The sequence below is a fragment of the Oncorhynchus keta genome, chromosome 28 (assembly GCF_023373465.1).
Source record: "Oncorhynchus keta strain PuntledgeMale-10-30-2019 chromosome 28, Oket_V2, whole genome shotgun sequence".
NCBI lineage: Eukaryota > Metazoa > Chordata > Actinopteri > Salmoniformes > Salmonidae > Oncorhynchus > Oncorhynchus keta.
In genome coordinates, this window is record NC_068448.1 from 79,751,028 (window position 1) to 79,770,963 (window position 19,936).

A 19,936-nucleotide genomic window follows, 5' to 3' on the forward strand; every position below is an offset into this window, starting at 1 on the left:
TATCTAATTAGCAACTTTCCAACTAAGTTAGCTAACCCTTCCCATAACCTTAACCCTTTTAGCTAACTCTTCCCTTAACCTAACTCCTAAACTTAACCCTAACCCCTAGCCTAGCTGACGTTAGCGAGCTAGCTAATGTTAGCCACCTAGCTAGAATATGTAATATATCATACATTTTGCAAAGCCTTGCAAATTTGTAACAAATAATACAAATTGTAATTTGTAACATATTGCACGAAATGGGTGATGAATATCCACAAATTAATACATACCACACGAAAAGTAACATACTACAAGGAGTGTCTTCAAATTTACGTACAGAATAATACGAAATGTACAGAGACCAGGTTGGGAATATCCTAATGAAAGACACAAGCTTAAATACAACACAACACATGTAATCATATCACAAGACGTCAGTTGACAGTCCACCCCACAAAACTCAATGAACTTAATGTTCTGTGGTGTGTGTGTTATGTCTCCAATCTCTAGACTTCCAAAAATCATTTGACTACTTTTTTAAATTATTATTATATTATATTTTTTACATTTTCTGCCCAAGGTTGATCTGCTAAATGTGAGGACATGATGAAATGTTTCTGTGTTCTCTCAAAGTGATCCTACATGCTACAATACCAACCTGACGGCTACAATACCTACCTGACGACTACAATACCTACCTGACGACTACAATACCTACCTGACGGCTACAATACCTACCTGACGACTACAATACCTACCTGACGGCTACAATACCAACCTGACGGCTACAAACCTACCTGACCTGACGGCTACACCAACGGCTACAATACCTACCTGACGACTACAATACCTACCTGACGACTACAATACCTACCTGACGACTACAATACCTACCTGACGACTACAATACCTACCTGACGGCTACAATACCTACCTGACGGCTACAATACCTACCTGACGGCTACAATACCTACCTGACGGCTACAATACCTACCTGACGGCTACAATACCTACCTGACGGCTACAATACCTACCTGACCGACGGCTACAATACCTACCTGACGGCTACAACCTACCTACCAGCTACAATACCTACCTGACGGCTACAATACCTACCTGACGGCTACAATACCTACCTGATACAATACCTACCTGACGGCTACAATACCTACCTGACGGCTACAATACCTACCTGACGGCTACAATACCTACCTGACGGCTACAATACCTACCTGACGGCTACAATACCTACCTGACGGCTACAATACCTACCTGACGGCTACAATACCTACCTGACGGCTACAATACCTACCTGACGGCTACCATACCTGACGGCTACAATACCTACCTGACGGCTACAATACCTACCTGACGGCTACAATACCTACCTGACGACTACAATACCTACCTGACGGCTACAATACCTACCTGACGGCTACAATACCTACCTGACGGCTACAATACCTACCTGACGGCTACAATACCTACCTGACGGCTACAATACCTACCTGACGGCTACAATACCTACCTGACGGCTACAATACCTACCTGACGGCTACAATACCTACCTGACGGCTACAATACCTACCTGACGGCTACAATACCTACCTGACGGCTACAATACCTACCTACCTGACGGCTACAATACCTACCTGACGGCTACAATACCTACCTGACGGCTACAATACCTACCTGACGGCTACAATACCTACCTGACGGCTACAATACCTACCTGACGGCTACAATACCTACCTGACGGCTACAATACCTACCTGACGGCTACAATACCTACCTGACGGCTACAATACCTACCTGACGGCTACAATACCTACCTGACGGCTACAGTACCTACCTGACAATGCCTACCTGACTACAATACCTACCTGACGGCTACAATACCTACCTGACGGCTACAATACCTACCTGACGGCAATACCTACCTGACGGCTACAATACCTACCTGACGGCTACAATACCTACCTGACGGCTACAATACCTACCTGACGGCTACAATACCTACCTGATGACTACAATACCTACCTGACGGCTACAATACCTACCTGACGGCTACAATACCTACCTGACGGCTACAATACCTACCTGACGGCTACAATACCTACCTGACGGCTACAATACCTACCTGACGGCTACAATACCTACCTGACGGCTACAATACCTACCTGACGGCTACAATACCTACCTGACGGCTACAATACCTACCTGACGGCTACAATACCTACCTGACGGCTACAATACCTACCTGACGGCTACAATACCTACCTGACGACTACAATACCTACCTGACGGCTACAATACCTACCTGACGGCTACAATACCTACCTGACGGCTACAATACCTACCTGACGGCTACAATACCTACCTGACGGCTACAATACCTACCTGACGGCTACCATACCTACCTGACGGCTACAATACCTACCTGACGGCTACAATACCTAATACCTACCTGACGGCTACAATACCTACCTGACGGCTACAATACCTACCTGACGGCTACAATACCTACCTGACGGCTACAATACCTACCTGACGGCTACAATACCTACCTGCTACAATACCAATACCTACCTGACGGCTACAATACCTACCTGACGGCTACAATACCTACCTGACGGCTACAATACCTACCTGACGGCACAATACCTACCTGACGGCTACAATACCTACCTGACGGCTACAATACCTACCTGACGGCTACAATACCTACCTGACGGCTACAATACCTACCTGACCTGACGGCTACCATACCTACCTGACGGCTACAATACCTACCTACAATACCTACCTGACGGCTACAATACCTACCTGACGGCTACAATACCTACCTGACGGCTACAATACCTACCTGACGGCTACAATACCTACCTGACGGCTACAATACCTACCTGACGGCTACAATACCTACCTGACGGCTACAATACCTACCTGACGGCTACAATACCTACCTGACGGCTACAATACCTACCTGACGGCTACAATACCTACCTGACGGCTACAATACCTACCTGACGGCTACAATACCTACCTACCTGACGGCTACAATACCTACCTGACGGCTACAATACCTACCTGACGGCTACAATACCTACCTGACGGCTACAATACCTACCTGACGGCTACAATACCTACCTGACGGCTACAATACCTACCTGACGGCTACAATACCTACCTGACGGCTACAATACCTACCTGACGGCTACAATACCCTACTGCTACAATACCTACCTGACGGCTACAATACCTACCTGACGGCTACAATACCTACCTGACGGCTACAATACCTACCTGACGGCTACAATACCTACCTGACGGCTACAATACCTACCTGACGGCTACAATACCTACCTGACGGCTACAATACCTACCTGACAATACCTACCTGACGGCTACAATACCTACCTGACGGCTACAATACCTACCTGACGGCTACAATACCTACCTGACGGCTACAATACCTACCTGACGGCTACAATACCTACCTGACGGCTACAATACCTACCTACCTGACGGCTACAATACCTACCTGACGGCTACAATACCTACCTGACGGCTACAATACCTACCTGACGGCTACAATACCTACCTGACGGCTACAATACCTACCTGACGGCTACAATACCTACCTGACGGCTACAATACCTACCTGACGGCTACAATACCTACCTGACGGCTACAATACCTACCTGACGGCTACAATACCTACCTGACGGCTACAATACCTACCTGACGGCTACAATACCTACCTGACGGCTACAATACCTACCTGACGGCTACAATACCTACCTGAATACCTACCTACCCTGACGGCTACAATACCTACCTGACGGCTACAATACCTACCTGACGGCTACAATACCTACCTGACGGCTACAATACCTACCTGACGGCTACAATACCTACCTGACGGCTACAATACCTACCTGACGGCTACCAATACCTACCTGACGGCTACAATACCTACCTGACGGCTACAATACCTACCTGCTACAATACCTACCTGACGGCTACAATACCTACCTGACGGCTACAATACCTACCTGACGGCTACAATACCTACCTGATACAATACCTACCTGACGGCAATACCAATACCAATACCTACCTGACGGCTACAATACCTACCTACCTGACGACTACAATACCTACCTACCTGACGACTACAATACCTACCTACCTGACGGCTACAATACCTACCTACCTGACGGCTACAATACCTACCTGACGGCTACAATACCTACCTGACGGCTACAATACCTACCTGACGGCTACAATACCTACCTGACGGCTACAATACCTACCTGACGGCTACAATACCTACCTGACGGCTACAATACCTACCTGACGGCTACAATACCTACCTGACGGCTACAATACCTACCTGACGGCTACAATACCTACCTGACGGCTACCATACCTACCTGACGGCTACAATACCTACCTGACGGCTACAATACCTACCTGACGGCTACAATACCTACCTGACGGCTACCATACCTACCTGACGGCTACAATACCTACCTGACGGCTACAATACCTACCTGACGGCTACAATACCTACCTGACGGCTACCATACCTACCTGACGGCTACAATACCTACCTGACGGCTACAATACCTACCTGACGGCTACCATACCTACCTGACGGCTACAATACCTACCTGACGGCTACAATACCTACCTGACGGCTACAATACCTACCTGACGGCTACAATACCCACCTGACGGCTACAATACCTACCTGACGGCTACAATACCTACCTGACGGCTACAATACCTACCTGACGGCTACAATACCTACCTGACGGCTACAATACCCACCTGACGGCTACAATACCTACCTGACGGCTACAATACCTACCTGACGGCTACAGTACCTACCTGACGGCTACAATACCTACCTGACGGCTACCGTACCTACCTGACGGCTACAATACCTACCTGACGGCTACAATACCTACCTGACGGCTACCATACCTACCTGACGGCAACATTTCATCTGTTTTAAAGGAGAGTATGATAACTAAACATTTTTCAAACTCCTCTACTGTCATTCTACATGTTTTCCCTTGTCTTTGTGTCCTCGATGTGACTGTATAGTAATGATTCATTTCACAGGTAGAGTAGGGAAGCACTGGGGGATCTGAGTGAGCCACAATGTTTCCTCAGGATGCTGTATTGATGGAGGAAAATCTGAAATGGCACCCTATTCCCTATATAGTGCACTACTTTAGACCAGAGCCCTAAAGAACCCTATTCCCTATATAGTGCACTACTTTAGACCAGAGCCCTATAGAACCCTATTCCCTATATAGTGCACTACTTTAGACCAGAGCCCTAAAGAACCCTATTCCCTATATAGTGCACTACTTTAGACCAGAGCCCTAAAGAACCCTATTCCCTATATAGTGCACTACTTTAGACCAGAGCCCTATAGAACCCTATTCCCTATATAGTGAACTACTTTGACCAGAGCCCTATGGAACCCTATTCCCTATATAGTGCACTACTTTAGACCAGAGCCCTATAGAACCTTATTCCCTATATAGTGCACTACTTTAGACCAGAGCCCTATGGAACCTTATTCCCTATATAGTGCACTACTTTAAACCAGAGCCCTATGGAACCCTATTCCCTATATAGTGCACTACTTTAGACCAGAGTCCTATAGAACCCTATAGTCCCTATATAGTGCACTACTTTAGACCAGAGCCCTATGGAACCTTATTCCCTATATAGTGCACTACTTTAGACCAGAGCCCTATGGAACCTTATTCCCTATATAGTGCACTACTTTAGACCAGAACCCTATTCCCTATATAGTGCACTACTTTGACCAGAGCCCTATAGAACCCTATTCCCTATATAGTGCACTATTTTGACCAGAGCCCTATGGAACCCTATTCCCTATATAGTGCACTACTTTGACCAGAGCCCTGTGTATGGAATAGGGAGCCATGTAGGACACAAGTGTGTGTGTGTGTGTGTGTGTGTGTGTGTGTGTGTGTGTGTGTGTGTGTGTGTGTGTGTGTGTGTGTGTGTGTGTGTGTGTGTGTGTGTGTGTGTGTGTGTGTGTGTGTGTGTGTGTGTGTGTGTGTGTGTGTGTGTGTGTGTGTGTGTGTGTGTGACTGGGTTGATGCTGAAATGAACTCTGTGAGCGTTCAGCACAAGGACTGTGCCATGTGGTACTACAGTCTCACCATCGCTTGATCATTTGTGATTCTGCTAATTTGGCAGAAAGAAATATCGTCTTTTCTTTGAGAGAATGCATATTTGTGTCATCCAAGGGTAATATTATTGAATTTGCTACACTGTTTGTTACCCATGTCTATATATCTAATCCCCATGTCTATATATCTAATCCCCATGTCTATATATCTAATCCCCATGTCTATATGTCTAATCCCCATGTCTATATATCTAATCCCCATGTCTATATATCTAATCCCCATGTCTATATATCTAATCCCCATGTCTATATGTCTAATCCCCATGTCTATATGTCTAATCCCCATGTCTATATGTCTAATCCCCATGTCTATATGTCTAATCCCCATGTCTATATGTCTAATCCCCATGTCTATATGTCTAATCCCCATGTCTATATATCTAATCCCCATGTCTATATGTCTAATCCCCATGTCTATATGTCTAATCCCCATGTCTATATGTCTAATCCCCATGTCTATATGTCTAATCCCCATGTCTATATATCTAATCCCCATGTCTATATGTCTAATCCCCATGTCTATATATCTAATCCCCATGTCTATATGTCTAATCCCCATGTCTATATATCTAATCCCCATGTCTATATATCTAATCCCCATGTCTATATATCTAATCCCCATGTCTATATGTCTAATCCCCATGTCTATATGTCTAATCCCCATGTCTATATATCTAATCCCCATGTCTATATATCTAATCCCCATGTCTATATATCTAATCCCCATGTCTATATGTATAATCCCCATGTCTATATGTCTAATCCCCATGTCTATATGTCTAATCCCCATGTCTATATGTCTAATCCCCATGTCTATATGTCTAATCCCCATGTCTATATATCTAATCCCCATGTCTATATGTCTAATCCCCATGTGTATATGTCTAATCTCCATGTCTATATGTCTAATCCCCATGTGTATATGTCTAATCCCCATGTCTATATGTCTAATCCCCATGTCTAATCTCCATGTCTATATGTCTAATCCCCATGTCTATATGTCTAATCCCCATGTCTATATGTCTAATCTCCATGTCTATATGTCTAATCCCCATGTATATATGTCTAATCCCCATGTGTATATGTCTAATCCCCATGTGTATATGTCTAATCCCCATGTCTATATGTCTAATCCCCATGTCTATATGTCTAATCTCCATGTCTATATGTCTAATCCCCATGTCTATATGTCTAATCTCCATGTCTATATGTCTAATCCCCATGTCTATATGTCTAATCCCCATGTGTATATGTCTAATCCCCATGTCTATATGTCTAATCCCCATGTGTATATGTCTAATCCCCATGTCTATATATCTAATCCCCATGTCTATATGTCTAATCCCCATGTCTATATATCTAATCCCCATGTCTATATGTCTAATCCCCATGTCTATATATCTAATCCCCATGTCTATATGTCTAATCCCCATTTCTATATATCTAATCCCCATGTCTATATGTCTAATCCCCATGTCTATATGTCTAATCCCCATGTCTATATATCTAATCCCCATGTCTATATATCTAATCCCCATGTCTATATGTCTAATCCCCATGTCTATATATATCTAATCCCCATGTCTATATGTCTAATCCCCATGTCTATATATCTAATCCCCATGTCTATATGTCTAATCCCCATGTTTATATGTCTAATCCCCATGTCTATATGTCTAATCCCCATGTCTATATGTCTAATCCCCATGTCTATATGTCTAATCCCAATTTCTATATGTCTAATCCCCATGTCTATATGTCTAATCCCCATGTCTATATGTCTAATCCCCATTTCTATATGTCTAATCCCCATGTCTAATCCCCATGTCTATATGTCTAATCCCCATGTGTATATGTCTAATCCCCATGTCTATATATCTAATCCCCATGTCTATATGTCTAATCCCCATGTCTATATATCTAATCCCCATGTCTATATGTCTAATCCCCATGTGTATATGTCTAATCCCCATGTCTATATATCTAATCCCCATGTCTATATGTCTAATCCCCATTTCTATATATCTAATCCCCATGTCTATATGTATAATCCCCATGTCTATATATCTAATCCCCATTTCTATATGTCTAATCCCCATGTCTATATGTCTAATCCCCATGTTTATATGTCTAATCCCCATGTCTATATGTCTAATCCCCATTTCTATATGTCTAATCCCCATGTCTAATCCCCATGTCTATATGTCTAATCCCCATTTATATATGTCTAATCCCCATGTCTATATGTCTAATCCCCATTTCTATATGTCTAATCCCCATGTCTAATCCCCATGTCTATATGTCTAATCCCCATGTCTATATGTCTAATCCCCATGTGTATATGTCTAATCCCCATTTATATATGTCTAATCCCCATGTCTATATGTCTAATCCCCATGTCTATATGTCTAATCCCCATGTCTAATCCCCATGTCTATATGTCTAATCCCCATGTGTATATATCTAATCCCCATGTCTATATATCTAATCCCCATGTCTATATGTCTAATCCCCATTTCTATATATCTAATCCCCATGTCTATATGTCTAATCCCCATGTTTATATGTCTAATCCCCATGTCTATATGTCTAATCCCCATTTCTATATGTCTAATCCCCATGTCTAATCCCCATGTCTATATGTCTAATCCCCATTTATATATGTCTAATCCCCATGTCTATATGTCTAATCCCCATGTCTATATGTCTAATCCCCATGTCTAATCCCCATGTCTATATGTCTAATCCCCATGTCTATATGTCTAATCCCCATGTGTATATGTCTAATCCCCATGTCTATATGTCTAATCCCCATTTCTATATGTCTAATCCCCATGTCTATATGTCTAATCCCCATTTCTATATGTCTAATCCCCATGTCTAATCCCCATGTCTATATGTCTAATCCCCATGTCTATATGTCTAATCCCCATTTCTATATGTCTAATCCCCATGTCTAATCCCCATGTGTATATGTCTAATCCCCATGTGTATATGTCTAATCCCCATGTCTAATCTCCATGTCTATATGTCTAATCCCCATGTCTATATGTCTAATCCCCATGTCTATATGTCTAATCTCCATGTCTATATGTCTAATCCCCATGTATATATGTCTAATCCCCATGTGTATATGTCTAATCCCCATGTGTATATGTCTAATCCCCATGTCTATATGTCTAATCCCCATGTCTATATGTCTAATCCCCATGTCTATATATCTAATCCCCATGTCTATATATCTAATCCCCATGTCTATATGTCTAATCCCCATGTCTATATATATCTAATCCCCATGTCTATATGTCTAATCCCCATGTCTATATATATCTAATCCCCATGTCTATATATCTAATCCCCATGTTTATATGTCTAATCCCCATGTCTATATGTCTAATCCCCATTTCTATATGTCTAATCCCCATGTCTAATCCCCATGTCTATATGTCTAATCCCCATGTTTATATGTCTAATCCCCATGTCTATATGTCTAATCCCCATTTCTATATGTCTAATCCCCATGTCTAATCCCCATGTCTATATGTCTAATCCCCATTTGTATATGTCTAATCCCCATGTGTATATGTCTAATCCCCATGTCTATATGTCTAATCCCCATTTCTATATGTCTAATCCCCATGTCTATATGTCTAATCCCCATTTCTATATGTCTAATCCCCATGTCTAATCCCCATGTCTATATGTCTAATCCCCATGTCTATATGTCTAATCCCCATGTCTAATCCCCATGTGTATATGTCTAATCCCCATGTGTATATGTCTAATCCCCATGTCTAATCTCCATGTCTATATGTCTAATCCCCATGTCTATATGTCTAATCTCCATGTCTATATGTCTAATCCCCATGTATATATGTCTAATCCCCATGTGTATATGTCTAATCCCCATGTGTATATGTCTAATCCCCATGTCTATATGTCTAATCCCCATGTCTATATGTCTAATCTCCATGTCTATATGTCTAATCCCCATGTCTATATGTCTAATCTCCATGTCTATATGTCTAATCCCCATGTCTATATGTCTAATCCCCATGTGTATATGTCTAATCCCCATGTCTATATGTCTAATCCCCATGTGTATATGTCTAATCCCCATGTCTATATGTCTAATCCCCATTTCTATATATCTAATCCCCATGTCTATATGTCTAATCCCCATGTCTATATGTCTAATCCCCATGTCTATATATCTAATCCCCATGTCTATATATCTAATCCCCATGTCTATATGTCTAATCCCCATGTCTATATATATATCTAATCCCCATGTCTATATATCTAATCCCCATGTCTATATGTCTAATCCCCATTTCTATATATCTAATCCCCATGTCTATATGTCTAATCCCCATGTTTATATGTCTAATCCCCATGTCTATATGTCTAATCCCCATGTCTATATATCTAATCCCCATGTCTATATGTCTAATCCCCATGTCTATATATATATCTAATCCCCCATGTCTATATATCTAATCCCCATGTTTATATGTCTAATCCCCATGTCTATATGTCTAATCCCCATTTCTATATGTCTAATCCCCATGTCTAATCCTCATGTCTATATGTCTAATCCCCATTTATATATGTCTAATCCCCATGTCTATATGTCTAATCCCCATTTCTATATGTCTAATCCCCATGTCTAATCCCCATGTCTATATGTCTAATCCCCATGTGTATATGTCTAATCCCCATGTGTATATGTCTAATCCCCATGTCTATATGTCTAATCCCCATTTCTATATGTCTAATCCCCATGTCTATATGTCTAATCCCCATTTCTATATGTCTAATCCCCATGTCTAATCCCCATGTCTATATGTCTAATCCCCATGTCTATATGTCTAATCCCCATGTCTAATCCCCATGTGTATATGTCTAATCCCCATGTGTATATGTCTAATCCCCATGTCTAATCTCCATGTCTATATGTCTAATCCCCATGTCTATATGTCTAATCCCCATGTCTATATGTCTAATCTCCATGTCTATATGTCTAATCCCCATGTATATATGTCTAATCCCCATGTGTATATGTCTAATCCCCATGTGTATATGTCTAATCCCCATGTCTATATGTCAAATCCCCATGTCTATATGTCTAATCTCCATGTCTATATGTCTAATCCCCATGTCTATATGTCTAATCTCCATGTCTATATGTCTAATCCCCATGTCTATATGTCTAATCCCCATGTGTATATGTCTAATCCCCATGTCTATATGTCTAATCCCCATGTGTATATGTCTAATCCCCATGTCTATATATCTAATCCCCATGTCTATATGTCTAATCCCCATGTCTATATATCTAATCCCCATGTCTATATGTCTAATCCCCATGTCTATATATCTATTCCCCATGTCTATATGTCTAATCCCCATTTCTATATATCTAATCCCCATGTCTATATGTCTAATCCCCATGTCTATATGTCTAATCCCCATGTCTATATATCTAATCCCCATGTCTATATATCTAATCCCCATGTCTATATGTCTAATCCCCCATGTCTATATATATATCTAATCCCCATGTCTATATATCTAATCCCCATGTCTATATGTCTAATCCCCATTTCTATATATCTAATCCCCATGTCTATATGTCTAATCCCCATGTTTATATGTCTAATCCCCATGTCTATATGTCTAATCCCCATTTCTATATATCTAATCCCAATGTCTATATGTCTAATCCCCATGTCTATATGTCTAATCCCCATTTCTATATGTCTAATCCCCATGTCTATATGTCTAATCCCCATGTCTATATGTCTAATCCCCATTTCTATATGTCTAATCCCCATGTCTAATCCCCATGTCTATATGTCTAATCCCCATGTGTATATGTCTAATCCCCATGTCTATATGTCTAATCCCCATGTCTATATGTCTAATCTCCATGTCTATATGTCTAATCCCCATGTCTATATGTCTAATCTCCATGTCTATATGTCTAATCCCCATGTCTATATGTCTAATCCCCATGTGTATATGTCTAATCCCCATGTCTATATGTCTAATCCCCTTGTGTATATGTCTAATCCCCATGTCTATATATCTAATCCCCATGTCTATATGTCTAATCCCCATGTCTATATATCTAATCCCCATGTCTATATGTCTAATCCCCATGTCTATATATCTAATCCCCATGTCTATATGTCTAATCCCCATTTCTATATATCTAATCCCCATGTCTATATGTCTAATCCCCATGTCTATATGTCTAATCCCCATGTCTATATATCTAATCCCCATGTCTATATATCTAATCCCCATGTCTATATGTCTAATCCCCATGTCTATATATATCTAATCCCCATGTCTATATGTCTAATCCCCATGTTTATATGTCTAATCCCCATGTCTATATGTCTAATCCCCATGTCTATATGTCTAATCCCCATGTCTATATGTCTAATCCCCATGTCTATATGTCTAATCCCCATGTCTATATGTCTAATCCCAATTTCTATATGTCTAATCCCCATGTCTATATGTCTAATCCCCATGTCTATATGTCTAATCCCCATTTCTATATGTCTAATCCCCATGTCTATATGTCTAATCCCCATGTCTATATGTCTAATCCCCATTTCTATATGTCTAATCCCCATGTCTAATCCCCATGTCTATATGTCTAATCCCCATGTGTATATGTCTAATCCCCATGTCTATATATCTAATCCCCATGTCTATATGTCTAATCCCCATGTCTATATATCTAATCCCCATGTCTATATGTCTAATCCCCATGTGTATATGTCTAATCCCCATGGCTATATATCTAATCCCCATGTCTATATGTCTAATCCCCATTTCTATATATCTAATCCCCATGTCTATATGTCTAATCCCCATGTCTATATATCTAATCCCCATTTCTATATATCTAATCCCCACGTCTATATGTCTAATCCCCATGTTTATATGTCTAATCCCCATGTCTATATGTCTAATCCCCATTTCTATATGTCTAATCCCCATGTCTAATCCCCATGTCTATATGTCTAATCCCCATTTATATATGTCTAATCCCCATGTCTATATGTCTAATCCCCATTTCTATATGTCTAATCCCCATGTCTAATCCCCATGTGTATATGTCTAATCCCCATGTGTATATGTCTAATCCCCATTTATATATGTCTAATCCCCATGTCTATATGTCTAATCCCCATGTCTATATGTCTAATCCCCATTTCTATATGTCTAATCCCCATGTCTAATCCCCATGTCTATATGTCTAATCCCCATGTGTATATGTCTAATCCCCATGTCTATATATCTAATCCCCATGTCTATATGTCTAATCCCCATGTCTATATATCTAATCCCCATGTCTATATGTCTAATCCCCATGTGTATATATCTAATCCCCATGTCTATATATCTAATCCCCATGTCTATATGTCTAATCCCCATGTCTATATGTCTAATCCCCATGTTTATATTTCTAATCCCCATGTCTATATGTCTAATCCCCATTTCTATATGTCTAATCCCCATGTCTAATCCCCATGTCTATATGTCTAATCCCCATTTCTATATGTCTAATACCCATGTCTAATCCCCATGTCTATATGTCTAATCCCCATGTCTATATGTCTAATCCCCATGTGTATATGTCTAATCCCCATGTGTATATGTCTAATCCCCATGTCTATATGTCTAATCCCATTTATATATGTCTAATCCCCATGTCTATATGTCTAATCCCCATGTCTATATGTCTAATCCCCATGTCTATATATCTAATCCCCATGTCTATATGTCTAATCCCCATTTCTATATATCTAATCCCCATGTCTATATGTCTAATCCCCATGTCTATATGTCTAATCCCCATGTCTATATATCTAATCCATTTCATGTCTATATATCTAATCCCCATGTCTATATGTCTAATCCCCATGTCTATATATATCTAATCCCCATGTCTATATATCTAATCCCCATGTCTATATGTCTAATCCCCATTTCTATATATCTAATCCCCATGTCTATATGTCTAATCCCCATGTTTATATGTCTAATCCCCATGTCTATATGTATAATCCCCATGTGTATATGTCTAATCCCCATGTCTATATGTCTAATCCCATTTCTATATGTCTATTACCCATGTCTATATGTCTAATCCCCATTTCTATATGTCTTAATCCCCATGTCTAATCCCCATGTCTATATGTCTAATCCCCATGTCTATATGTCTAATCCCCATGTCTATATGTCTAATCCCCATGTCTATATGTCTAATCCCCATGTGTATATGTCTAATCCCCATGTCTATATGTCTAATCCCCATGTCTATATATCTAATCCCCATGTCTATATGTCTAATCCCCATTTCTATATATCTAATCCCCATGTCTATATGTCTAATCCCCATGTCTATATGTCTAATCCCCATGTCTATATATCTAATCCCCATGTCTATATATCTAATCCCCATGTCTATATGTCTAATCCCCATGTCTATATATATCTAATCCCCATGTCTATATATCTAATCCCCATGTCTATATGTCTAATCCCCATTTCTATATATCTAATCCCCATGTCTATATGTCTAATCCCCATGTTTATATGTCTAATCCCCATGTCTATATGTATAATCCCCATTTCTATATATCTAATCCCCATGTCTATATGTCTAATCCCCATGTCTATATGTCTAATCCCCATTTCTATATGTCTAATCCCCATGTTTATATGTCTAATCCCCATGTCTATATGTCTAATCCCCATTTCTATGTCTAATCCCCATGTCTAATCCCCATGTCTATATGTCTAATCCCCATGTGTATATGTCTAATCCCCATGTCTATATATCTAATCCCCATGTCTATATGTCTAATCCCCATGTCTATATATCTAATCCCCATGTCTATATGTCTAATCCCCATGTGTATATGTCTAATCCCCATGTCTATATATCTAATCCCCATGTCTATATGTCTAATCCCCATTTCTATATATCTAATCCCCATGTCTATATGTATAATCCCCATGTCTATATATCTAATCCCCATTTCTATATATCTAATCCCCATGTCTATATGTCTAATCCCCATGTCTATATGTCTAATCCCCATGTTTATATGTCTAATCCCCATGTCTATATGTCTAATCCCCATTTCTATATGTCTAATCCCCATGTCTAATCCCCATGTCTATATGTCTAATCCCCATTTATATATGTCTAATCCCCATGTCTATATGTCTAATCCCCATTTCTATATGTCTAATCCCCATGTCTAATCCCCATGTGTATATGTCTAATCCCCATGTGTATATGTCTAATCCCCATTTATATATGTCTAATCCCCATGTCTATATGTCTAATCCCCATGTCTATATGTCTAATCCCCATGTCTATATGTCTAATCCCCATTTCTATATGTCTAATCCCCATGTCTAATCCCCATGTCTATATGTCTAATCCCCATGTGTATATGTCTAATCCCCATGTCTATATATCTAATCCCCATGTCTATATGTCTAATCCCCATGTCTATATATCTAATCCCCATGTCTATATGTCTAATCCCCATTTGTATATATCTAATCCCCATGTCTATATATCTAATCCCCATGTCTATATGTCTAATCCCCATGTCTATATGTCTAATCCCCATGTTTATATGTCTAATCCCCATGTCTATATGTCTAATCCCCATTTCTATATGTCTAATCCCCATGTCTAATCCCCATGTATATATGTCTAATCCCCATTTATATATGTCTAATCCCCATGTCTATATGTCTAATCCCCATTTCTATATGTCTAATCCCCATGTCTAATCCCCATGTCTATATGTCTAATCCCCATGTCTATATGTCTAATCCCCATGTGTATATGTCTAATCCCCATGTGTATATGTCTAATCCCCATGTCTATATGTCTAATCCCCATTTCTATATGTCTATTCCCCATGTCTATATGTCTAATCCCCATTTCTATATGTCTAATCCCCATGTCTAATCCCCATGTCTATATGTCTAATCCCCATGTCTATATGTCTAATCCCCATGTCTATATGTCTAATCCCCATGTCTATATGTCTAATCCCCATGTCTATATGTCTAATCCCCATGTGTATATGTCTAATCCCCATGTCTATATGTCTAATCCCCATGTCTATATATCATCCTGCCTCTTATTTTGGGAATTTTGTTTTGTTTTTGATTACATTGTTTTTTTTTGTTTAGTTAAAGGACATTATCAGTGGACACCTTTTTCAGCTGCAGAATGTTTTGACATATCTTTGTAAACATGTTATTAGTCCCGACAATGATGTGACCACAGAACACTGTTATAGGTACATGTATGTCAACATTTCTGTAGCGATTAAAACAGCATTGTACCCCGTTAAATCTACTAGCATATGCAGGATGTCAAATAAATGAGTATATAAGCCTTGTGTCCCGTCTTCTCCTTCTACAAGATTGGCACCCTATTCACTACATAGTTCACTACTTTTGACCAGAGCCAAGTAGCCCACTATATAGGAAATAATCAAATTGAAACCAAATCAAACTTTATTAGTCACATACGAGGAATAGAACAATTGTATAACTTACTGTGAAATGCTGATTTACAAGCCCTTAAACCAACAGTCCAGTTCAAGAAGAGTTAAGAAAATATTTACCAAATAAACTTCAGTTTTAAAAAATTATAAAAAGTAACACAATAAAATAACAACAAAGAGACTATATACAGTGTGTTACGGTACAGAGTCAATGTGGAGGCTATATACAGGGTATTACGGTACAGAGTCAATGGGGAGGCTATATACAGGGTATTATGGTACAGAGTCAATGTGGAGGCTATATACAGGGTATTACGGTACAGAGTCAATGTGGAGGCTATATACAGGGTATTACGGTACAGAGTCAATGTGGAGGCTATATACAGGGTGTTACGGTACAGAGTCAATGTGGAGGCTATATACAGGGTGTTACGGTACTGAGTCAATGTGGAGGCTATATACAGGGTATTACGGTACAGAGTCAATGTGGAGGCTATATACAGGGGGTACCGGTACTGAGTCAATGTGGAGGCTATATACAGGGTATTACGGTACAGAGTCAATGTGGAGGCTATATACAGGGTGTTACGGTACTGAGTCAATGTGGAGGCTATATACAGGGTATTACGGTACTGAGTCAATGTGGAGGCTATATACAGGGTATTACGGTACAGAGTCAATGTGGAGGCTATATACAGGGTATTACGGTACTGAGTCAATGTGGAGGCTATATACAGGGTATTACGGTACTGAGTCAATGTGGAGGCTATATACAGGGGGTACCGGTACAGAGTCAATGTGGAGGCTATATACAGGGAGTACCGGTACAGAGTCAATGTGGAGGCTATATAGAGCGTGTTACGGTACAGAGTCAATGTGGATGCTATATACAGGGGGTACCGGTACATAGTCAATGTGGAGGCTATATACAGGGGGTACCGGTACTGAGTCAATGTGGAGGCTATATACAGGGGGTACCGGTACATAGTCAATGTGGAGGCTATATACAGGGGGTACCGGTACTGAGTCAATGTGGAGGCTATATACAGGGGGTACCGGTACACAGTCAATGTGGAGGCTATATACAGGGGGTACCGGTACAGAGTCAATGTGGAGGCTATATACAGGGGGTACCGGTACTGAGTCAATGTGAGAGCTATGTACAGGGTATTACGGTACAGAGTCAATGTGGAGGCTATATACAGGGTATTACGGTACAGAGTCAATGTGGAGGCTATATACAGGGTATTACGGTACAGAGTCAATGTGGAGGCTATATTCAGGGGGTACCGGTACAAAGTCAATGTGGAGGCTATATACAGGGGGTACCGGTACAGAGTCAATGTGGAGGCTATATACAGGGGTACCGGTACAGAGTCAATGTGGAGGCTATATACAGGGGGTACCGGTACATAGTCAATGTGGAGGCTATATACAGGGGGTACCGGTACAGAGTCAATGTGGAGGCTATATACAGGGCGTACTGGTACAGAGTCAATGTGGAGGCTATATACAGGGGGTACCGGTACATAGTCAATGTGGAGGCTAAATACAGGGGGTACCGGTACAGAGTCAATATGGAGGCTATATACAGGGTGTACCGGTTCATAGTCAATGTGGAGGCTATATACAGGGGGTACTGCATCGCAGTGCTAGCTGGCCACTAGGGATCCTGCTTTGAGTCCAGGCTCTGTCGCAGCCGGCCACGAACGGGAGACCCATGGGGGCGGAGCGCAATTGGCCCAACTGCGTTTGGGGAAGGTTTGGCTGGCCGGGATGTCCATGTCCTTTTCGCGCTCTAGTGACTCCTGTACGGTGTTTCCTCTGACACGTTGGTGCGGCTGGCTTCCGGGTCAAGTGGTTATTGTGTCAAGAAGCAGTGTGGCTTGGCTGGGTCGTGTTTTGGAGGACGCACGGCTCTCGACCTTCGCCTCTCCCGAGTTTCGTACGGGAGTTGCAGCGATGAGACAAGACTGTAACTACCAATTGGATACCATGAAATTGGGGAGAAAAGGGAAGAGAGAAAAAATCTCTTTCTCTGAGCAATTAAATTAGTATACTATAATTACCCAAATGTAGAGGATGCAATATAGCTCAGTATTTGAATTATTTATAATAAGATAGCAACCGAGCTAAATAAGATAGCAACAGCATTCATTGCATCATTGTGCTTTCGACCAAAAATGTGAGTTAATTAATCACCTCAATCAATCACTTAATTACTCAGAACAAGTTTTCCATTTCCAACAGTGGGTTCAATAATGTGCGTCTGTGTGTGTAATGAGGATGAACAATTTATCACAAAGAGGAAATGGATCACATTTCAAATACACACTTTGAATTGGTAGTGCCTGTGCCATGGTCAATAACTCCGTCTAATTCTCAAGGGGAGAAGTAGAATGTCTGGTTTCAGGACCAGTCTCCTACAACAGGTAAATAATCTTACCAACTAGTTTATATTTCTGCACATAAATTGGAGGTGATGATCGACCTACCTTAAAAACACACCCTGTGGTCCCAATAAGCTCTCATTTCTCCCAAGTGTGCACTTGTTTACTACCAGGAAATGACTGGCATGTAGGAAACTCCATCTTGCCCATAATAACCACCAATCAGATGCGTTCCCATTTAGTCAACAACAACACAAGTGCACACTTCAAAGGAAGGATAACGTATTGAGATTAAACCCCTGCATTGTACTGATCTAGTAGGGATCCCTCATTGGCCAGATGTGGTGTAGGGATCCCTCATTGGCCAGATGTGGTGGAGGGATCCCTCATTGGCCAGATGTGGTGGAGGGATCCCTCATTGGCCAGATGTGGTGGAGGGATCGCTCATTGGCCAGATGTGGTGGAGGGATCCCTCATTGGCCAGATGTGGTGGAGGGATCCCTCATTGGCCAGATGTGGTGGAGGGATCCCTCATTGGCCAGATGTGGTGGAGGGATCCCTCATTGGCCAGATGTGGTGGATCCCTCATTGGCCAGATGTGGTGGAGGGATCCCTCATTGGCCAGATGTGGTGGATCCCTCATTGGCCAGATGTGGTGGAGGGATCCCTCATTGGCCAGATGTGGTGGAGGGATCCCTCATTGGCCAGATGTGGTGGATCCCTCATTGGCCAGATGTGGTGGAGGGATC

General features: G+C 41.1%; 1 protein-coding gene across 50 annotated transcripts; it reads right to left on the reverse strand.

The window, feature by feature from the left end:
• Window positions 1-639: 639 nt before the first annotated feature.
• Window positions 640-10,447, reverse strand: LOC127912943 (uncharacterized). Of its 50 annotated transcripts, none has more exons than XM_052484098.1 (7): window positions 5,771-10,447; window positions 4,938-5,723; window positions 4,338-4,577; window positions 2,219-2,398; window positions 1,347-1,386; window positions 1,291-1,310; window positions 640-676 (listed from the first exon to the last, which is right to left on the reverse strand). In XM_052484098.1, the coding sequence occupies exon 1, from the start codon at window positions 7,185-7,187 to the stop codon at window positions 6,279-6,281; it is 909 nt and encodes a 302-aa protein (XP_052340058.1). In that variant the 5' UTR covers window positions 7,188-10,447; the 3' UTR covers window positions 640-676; window positions 1,291-1,310; window positions 1,347-1,386; window positions 2,219-2,398; window positions 4,338-4,577; window positions 4,938-5,723; window positions 5,771-6,278. The 50 variants fall into 50 exon arrangements, 49 of the variants coding, with proteins under 49 accessions (XP_052340058.1, XP_052340039.1, XP_052340050.1 ...); XM_052484079.1 differs by having other exon boundaries at window positions 1,347-1,610; window positions 2,179-2,398; XM_052484090.1 differs by having other exon boundaries at window positions 645-676; window positions 2,179-2,398.
• Window positions 10,448-19,936: the final 9,489 nt, after the last annotated feature.